Here is an 8209-nt window from a genome sequence, read left to right as displayed (position 1 = left end):
GGTCCTAGGACTTTGGTCAGGGGGCAAGCTCTCTTCCAAGCCCTTGGAGATCTTTTGCACAAGTTGAAAGTAAAGTCCACAAAGTTATTTCTCCTGTCTTTGGCAGTCAGGCAACCATTGCAGGCCAATCCCCCAAGCAGCACTTCAGCTTGGGAATAGTCTCTCCTCAGTTTCTTCAGGTTCCTTCTCGTCAGCAGATGTTTCTTCTTGTAAGTACAGAAGTGATCTAATTTCTTGGGATCAGGGTCCCAATATTTATATCCCTAATTCCTTTGTTCTCTGAGGGGAGAAGGGCCTGTGCCCTGTCCAAACCGGTTCTGAAGCACTCTGTTTACCAGACTTCTCCTTTCCTTTAACAGTGCAGGGCAGGAACATCAGACGCCCCACAGGAGGTGGAGTCCGCATTGTGGAAGGCAAGTACAGCCCTGGAGCACTTTGTTGACAGTCTTCCTTCTCTTCTTTCAGTGTGCAGGGCAGAGACATCAGATGCACCACAGGGGGTGGAGACAGCACTGTGGGGGGGGGGGGCACAGTCCTATTCAGGTCCCAGGTGCAACTCCTCCCTCCATCTAGATGCAGATCTCTCTATTCACCACTGGGCTGACTCATTATGTCTCCTGGAATCCCCCAGCCCTTTCATTCAAACTCCAGACAAAGGAATACACAACCTCGCAGAGGCAGGTTTAAAAGGTTAGGCAAGCAAATACCTACTTTCTAAAAGTGGTATTTGCAAACACATAATATTAAAATAAAATTCACTAAAAGATGTATTTTATTATTCTGAGTCAAGGCATACTAAACTCGAATTTCTACCATGTTCTCTGAGTCTATTAGGATTATAAACATGTAATAATATAACAGCCCATTCTGGCCTATGGAGAACAGGTAGCCTTGCAATAGTGAAAAACAAAAATGGCTGTAATTCACTATTAGGATATGCCACACACATCAGGGCTTGTCCTACCTTATACTCATAATGCACCCTTCCCTTGGGCCTACCATAAGGGTGTCTGATATGAAGAAAAGGGAAGGTTCAGGGACTGGCAAGTGGGGGCACTTGCCCAGTCAGCATGACAGTACCAGACTGCACGCAGGCTCTGCAATGGCAGACCTTAGACACGTTTTACAAGGCCACTTCTGTGGGTGGCACAATCAGTGCTGCAAGCCCACGAGTAGCATTTGGAATTACACGCCCTGGGCACACTCAGTGCACTGTACTAGGGTCTGACAAGTAAACCAAACATCCAATCATGGAACCACTAATCAATACATCAAGTTACAGTAGGGAGCACTCGCACTGTGGTACTGGACAGCAGTAGCACAGTGCCCAAAGCATCTAACACCAGCCAAAACACATGAGGCAACAGCAAAAATGGAAGGGAGACCCACGCCAATGGTGCCAGGTCAAACATGCTGTATTTGAAACATCAGTGTGGGGGGGTCCTTCCTTGCACTAGGGCCCATGACACACTGGCTATACTGCTGTGAGGGGGGCCCTTAAATGTGAGACTGAGTGGTATGAGGCCCATTTAAACAGACACTTGTGGTGGGTGGCCCCATTGAAATGAGGACTTCCACATATTTTTCAACTCTAACAATTTAGTCAGTAAACTGGCGCGTTAACATCAGTCCTACTGTCCATGCTTTTAAATGTCCCTTCCTATATCCTTTTAAAAGATCCCGACAGTAGATTGCAAATCCAGTTGAAGATCAGTGAGAAAAAAAGAAACTTTAACACAGCCTAATAAAGACTGAAGATCTTGAAAGAATGTTTTAGCTACTAATCAGCAGCTCCTATACAGATGATTGCTGCTGATGAGAGGCTGTGAGGGTTAGTATGGATGTCCCACTCGTTCACCTTACTCCAGTGCCTTGAAACCTACGGGCTGGTGCAAGTTGGCTGCTTTTGTTTCAGTGAGGTTAGGAAAGCAGCTGCAGAGATTGGAACCTTACATGCCCTGCCCTCCCTTCTGCCCCTTCCACTTGCTCCACAGGCCAAAAGAAAGTCACCGTCCCCCTCCATCCAGACTTGGGAAAACACATCAGTTTGGTCCTGGTATTTACTGTTCACCAATTTGACTGTTATTTCACTTTCCAGGGTAGATATCTCATAATTCCCAATTCCCATGAGGATACCAGCATCCTCTTGGGAATGGGGCTAAAAGGGGGAACTGGAGTGGCTTTGAAACAGTCCCAACCTGTCCTACCAATGGGGGTGTGTGCTTTAGAGCTCAGCGCCGTTCAAATGAACCTCCCGCTCTCCCACAAAAAACTAATTGCAAAGGCTTCTGGGGCTGTAGCGTCATCCTAGGGAGGTTGTGGAACCCTGGATTGACCTGGCTGCCCAGAGCCTCCAAACATACGCTGGAAATCTGCTGTCGCGATACAAAAAAAATAATCCCAGGATACTTGTTTCCGGTCCAGGGGAGACATGGAATCTGAACTGGGGTGGTGGAGTGAGCTAAAGAATGATGATGGATTCAACCCAGATCAGTTGACTGGGGGTTAGTGTTTGATTTCCTCAAACGCTACGTTCATCATCCCCATTGGTATCGGAAATCCGCTGTCTGAAATGTTTTCTAACCCACCTTGTGCCTGCAAATGATGTCGGTTCTTCACTTGGAGTCGGTGTGAAGAAAGCAGACATCGTGTGACAGAGGACGGTGTGAGATGGCGCGCCTTGAGTGATTGTTTGGTTAGGTTACACAACTAATTATATATTTATAAAAGTAAGAACGAAGCGATTATTTGTAACATATATCCTTCCCAAATGCATATATCCTTCCCAAATGGCTACTGGATGTTACTTCATGTTCAATAATCCCGTGCAGACACGTAACGATCCCTTTGTCCTTAGTGCACATAGAAATTAGTTTAAATTGAAATACAACCCAATAACCTTTGCCAGCTTTTGTTTTTAAGCTCCCTTTAACGAAGAGCGCGTGCACACATAAGCAGGGAACAGATGGATGCCCAGCAGTCAGGTGCAACAAGTCTTTTAAAAACCGCAAGAAAGGCCAACAAAAACCTCTGGCGCTCTGTGCCAGCGGGCACGACATCCTGTTCGCCTCGAGACACACGGACAGAGAGGCTCCTGAGGTGAGGAGGGGTGGGGTGACTGCAGGCCGCTTCCCTCGGTAGAGCTGAGAGGGGAGGAGGGGGCGGTCAGGTGCAGGAGCAGCATGTGACGTCGTCCCTCCCTCCGGGCATTCTTCCCTCTCATGACAGGTACTGCCTCTGGCTACCTGCCCGCGGGCGGGGCTAGAGACCCGCATTGGGCTGTGATTGGCTGGAGGGCTGCCACAGTCTGTGTATAAGGGAGCGAGCCCGAGCTGCCCTTTCACAGAAGCGCGCGCAGATTTACCGCCCGAGGGCCGCCACTTGTCTACACGATCCGGCTGCACCTGCACTGCTGCTGTGCGCGAAGGACAGTGATCCTGCACTACTACAGACTGGGAATTGCAATGCATCGCCACTGCTGTTCATGAGCTCCGCACTGCACCGCACCTACTGCCGCTGCCCGAAAATTTGAGCAGGACAACCAGACGCTCATTAGCCAGGTAATTGTGCTTCTGGTTATCTATGTCTGATATGTAATATTTAGACCCAGATTTACTATGACTGATACCATTTTGATACAAAAAAGTGAGCGACCCAGATTACCCTTGAGGGCTTGGGTAATTAAATGAAAAGGTAAGAGTGCCTTTAAGGGAATTCGTTTAAAAAAAATGTTCTTAATTGTTTGTCTTTGTCGAATTTTATTGATTTGAATTTGTTTCCAAAGAGGATGATTTATTGATTCTGACGAAACCACATTGTTAATTAAGAAAAATTTTTTTAAACGAATTCCCTTGAAGGCACTCTTACCTTTTCATTTGATACCATTTTGGGCATTTACTAAGCAACACAAATCCAATGTATGTGACTTTGCATTGTTCACTAAATACAAAGAAGTACAAGGCAGCGCCTATCACTACCTTGCATTACTTTGCATCGAGTAGAAGTTACTTGGGTGGAGAATCGGCGTTCCCATGCATTCACCCATCTATTTTGATGCAAACCCCAATTTACAAAGAGTTGTAACCCTGGATTTGCACCAAAATGGTGCGCCGACCTGACAGAGGCAAAGCGAGGACAAATATCTTTATTTCTCATTGTTACTTCTCTTTCCACGTGTATTGCATTTATAGACAGAGGAACACGCCTCTAAGGATTGTTTTTGTGCAGGGGGGTTCCACCTTCCTGCCCAAAAACAATCCTGCTCCTAATACAGATATCTTTTGGCAGGAGGATGCAAGCATTGGCGCTCGGCAGCACACAGTAGACTAGGGCAAGGTGAGCAGAAATGATTTATATCTTTGTAAATTTGGAACATTTCTTCTCTCTCCTTCTTCATGGAACGTGTTGCAGCAACTTCCCTTGCTTAGCTGAGTTAGGTGAAATAATAGTAAATGTGCCCTCTGGTTTTCAGGACTGCCAGTGACTATTAAAATGATTCCCATTTAAATTAATTGTATTCAAATGTACCTGATGTAAATATCCTGAAATCCCGGCGTTGCCCATGTCATCGGGGAATGCTTCATTCATTATATTAGATCTTGTTTTAGCTCTAAAGCCCTTTAAAACTAAGAGCGGTTCCAATATTTAACATTTCTTCTATGACTAAAGGCCCGCGAGGAGATGGTGGTACAGAGAGGTTATGTGATTTGCCTAGGTTGATAGTATTTTTAGAAGCTGAAATTGAGCCACGTTTTATGCCTCAACATCCTGATGCTGAAATATTGGACGCCAGTGCGCCCACTCACAGCAATGTTAAGTCCGTCTGATGACTTCCTCTCTGCTATGCTCTATGCCTTGTGTTGAGCCCTGGTATCCTGTTCTGGAAGTCGAGCAAGAGTGTTCAGTGAATGTTAAACAACAACCAGCTGTTCATGACTTTCACTCAGGTTCATCCATCATGAAATCTGGCATGGCTCTATCCGTGAGAGACAGGCCAGGGCCGTCTGTGAACCAGCTCAGTAGGTTAATACCTGTGCCGAAGAGATCTCTGTGCTACGGGAACGCCTCAGGCTCAAACCCAGACAGGGCTAGGACAGACCTTCCATCCTTAAACACTCAAGAGTTGGGTAACAGTGACGCCTCCTTTTACGAATCTTGGATGACAGAGAGTTAGTATGCTGTACAAGTGGTGCAAGTGTCCTAAACTTTCCATTTTGCTGTACATATACACATGTGCTTGGAGTCATTTGTTTGGGAAGATTCACCCCTGGCCCTCCCTAAAACTCTGACCTTAGTATTCTAGATTGATGCACGGCTGAATAGTGAGGTCTTCTTTTTCGTCAGTTTCTCAAAGTGACTTTCTGATTTTTACTCTCTGCCAGTGTTCCCCCACGCCTCAGTGAAAAGTTACATTTCTCAGAGCTGCAGTGGGGGTACTTCACTGTATCTGTTAGATTGTTACCAATACAGTGCACATTTGCACTCATCTGATTTGTGCAAAATGACGATAAGTGGAAATGTACCCTTGTAGTTTCTGCATTGATTTGTCTGTACTAGCTACCGCAGTGGTGCAATTCTGTGTAATCAGTCAGGCTGAGAGAGCGACAGCAACAGCGAGTGAGAGAGAATGATTGTTTGTGTTCGGGATCTGCCTTTGGGTCTCCATTGCTGCAGCTGCCAGATGGTCAGGGCGCCAACAGCTGAGATAAGGGAGTTAACGGGCCTCCTGCCTGGTCTCTGCCTGCAGCTGACAGCCTGGTGTCCTGGCAGGGGTGACTCACACTGCCGAGGCAGAACACAGTGTTTACCGTGGCACTGAGCATGATAGCAGCATCGGTTATTTGTGGCTCTGCCGGTTTTAGAAACTGCGGTGTACAAATATGACTTTTCCCCGCTGTGTATCCCACAAAACTTTCTTCTATACTATGAAATACACTGTCAAATCTTGATTGTTGCGACTATTTTGCTTCTTTTTGCAATATGTAAGTTAGAAATTGGATTTCTGGTTGGGGATGACACTGCAAAAAGGGCCAAGTCCAACAACGTGAAACTGACAGATCCCTCCACACTTTATTGCAATAAATACGTATTATGTAATTTTATTTTCAATATGTTCAGTAGTTTTGTTTGGGTTTTGTGTGCGCCTCCTCTTATTTAGTCAGGTGATGAGCCTCGGTATGTTTCTCCCTTTGGTTGGCGGCGCTGATCCTGTTTGTTCACGTCTCCTTTTTTCTTGGCCTGCATGTGCCAGGGCGTTACTAACAGCATTCTTTTATGTTCTTTGTAGGTCCCACGGGAGCGCAGTAGACCCTTTCCACTGCCACCCAGCCTTGATGCGGCTCCTGGAACGGCTCGGGCTGACTGTGGAGCAGAGTGGCCACAGCCTCTCTTTCCTCTTCTTGGACGCTGAGCAGGCCATGCCGGGGAAAGGCCGCCAACCCCCCAACAGACAGAGGAAGGGCTCAGCCTGCCCATACGTGCTAACCCCGGACAGGATCCCTGAATTTTGCATCCCCCCAAAATTTGCACCCCAGCCCAGGGCAAGTGCTGCCCCTCACCACCGATCCACCCCCAACCTGTATGTATGCAGCCCAACCCTCTGCAGATCCGCGCCTAACCTGCGAGCTGCCACTCTGGAGCCCAGGGGTACCCATGGAGGACCTGAGCTGCCTCGCCTCAGCCGACCTTTCACCCAGCAGCACGTCATCCAAATTGAAAGCGCCGAAGAGCTCCCCTGTGACCTGAGCTGCAGTGATGACGAGAGCACCAACGCTGACCCCCAGTCTCAGGCAGCTCTGTCTCTTCCTCACCTCCCCAAAACTCACACCTCCTACGGATTCTGCACGCTACTGGAGAGCCCCAACACCAGGAGGAAGGAATCCATCTTCCACAGCGACCCCTTAGGTGCACATGGACTGCTTGGCCTACTTCCAAGATCCAGGTCCAACACGTACTGCAAAGGGGGCTCGCTTCCCAGTAGTGTGTCGGTAGCTGCTAGGTTGTCCCCTCATTACATGCACAGACAAGGGGCCTGGGACAGTGACACTACATCATCCACAGAGTCTTCTCCATATGGCTCGCCTCTACTCAGCAGGTCACCCCCCAAATCCAACTCCTTGTTCAAGGCTCTAAGCCAAGATAGGCTCTTCTTCAGGGCCTTCAACCGCAAGTTTGGCCGGTCGCGGACCACCTCTTCGTCCACAGATGACGGCAGCTCCACAGACACAAGTCCGTACACGCCCAGGCGGGTGTCCACGGGCGTAGTGGACTCTACTGTGCCACAGAGGGGCAGCATTTCAAGATCCAAGTTTTCAATGGACCTAGGCTACAGTAGGGAACGCTTTGTGGGAGAGAACACTGCGTTCCTGGACAGGGGTGGGGTCCTGAGACTCTCTGCTGAGTACTGTCCAGACAATGAAAGGCTCCGTATCCGCCTTATCAGTGCAGAGGGCCTATACGAACCTTCCACAGAACCCAAGTTGATCAATTGTTGTATAAGCCTCTGCCTCTTGCCTGGGAAAGCTCAGAAACAAAGGAGCACCATCATCCGCAAGAGTCGCAATCCCATCTTCAACGAGGACTTTTTCTTCGATGGTCTTAGCGAGGTTGACCTATACACGCGGTCCCTGAAGATCAAAGCTGTGAATAAAACATCCTCCCTGAAACGAGACACTGTGCTGGGAGAGACAGAACTGATGTTACTGAGTATCTTATCCTCGTGAAGTAGACAGAAAAACACAAATTTTTATTTTTGTACCAAATATTTAATAAATATATATCTATTGAAATATGATGTTTTATTTACTCAAATACATCACCTAATTAACTGTGCATGTTATCATCTATCACCTGCTTCCACTGGGCATACTATGAAAGGTGTGATATTTCTTTCTGATGCTAACCTGCTCCTATGAATACGCTATAAATTTAAAACATCTGATATTACAGTACAAGCACTGCTTTAAATCGATAGATATTTCTAATGGGAGAGTACTGGTTCTCTCCCATTAGAAATATGTGCCTATTTAGCTCACTTAGTACAAATTACAAATGCATTAGAATTTGTGTTTAGTTATGCACACATCTTTTACACCCTGTTCAAAAAATGGAAAATGTACAAAGCACTATGGGGCCTATTTACAAAAGAATGGCAGAGCGCGGCGTTAAGCCAAAATAGCTAATGCCAAACTCCGCCATTCTGAAAACAAAT

At 47.1% G+C, this 8209-nt stretch overlaps 1 protein-coding gene across 1 annotated transcript; it reads left to right on the top strand.

Annotated features, from left to right (window-relative positions):
- The first annotated feature begins 3353 nt into the window (after nucleotides 1-3353).
- On the top strand, nucleotides 3354-7787 carry LOC144822867 (C2 calcium-dependent domain-containing protein 4C-like). Its single transcript, XM_078680825.1, has 2 exons — nucleotides 3354-3560; nucleotides 6287-7787. The coding sequence occupies exon 2, from the start codon at nucleotides 6333-6335 to the stop codon at nucleotides 7719-7721; it is 1389 nt and encodes a 462-aa protein (XP_078536951.1). The 5' UTR covers nucleotides 3354-3560; nucleotides 6287-6332; the 3' UTR covers nucleotides 7722-7787.
- The last annotated feature ends 422 nt before the right edge of the window (nucleotides 7788-8209 follow it).

This window comes from Lissotriton helveticus, chromosome 3_1 (assembly GCF_964261635.1).
Source record: "Lissotriton helveticus chromosome 3_1, aLisHel1.1, whole genome shotgun sequence".
In the NCBI taxonomy this organism is placed as follows: domain Eukaryota; kingdom Metazoa; phylum Chordata; class Amphibia; order Caudata; family Salamandridae; genus Lissotriton; species Lissotriton helveticus.
This window is presented reverse-complemented; position numbering and strand designations above follow the sequence as displayed.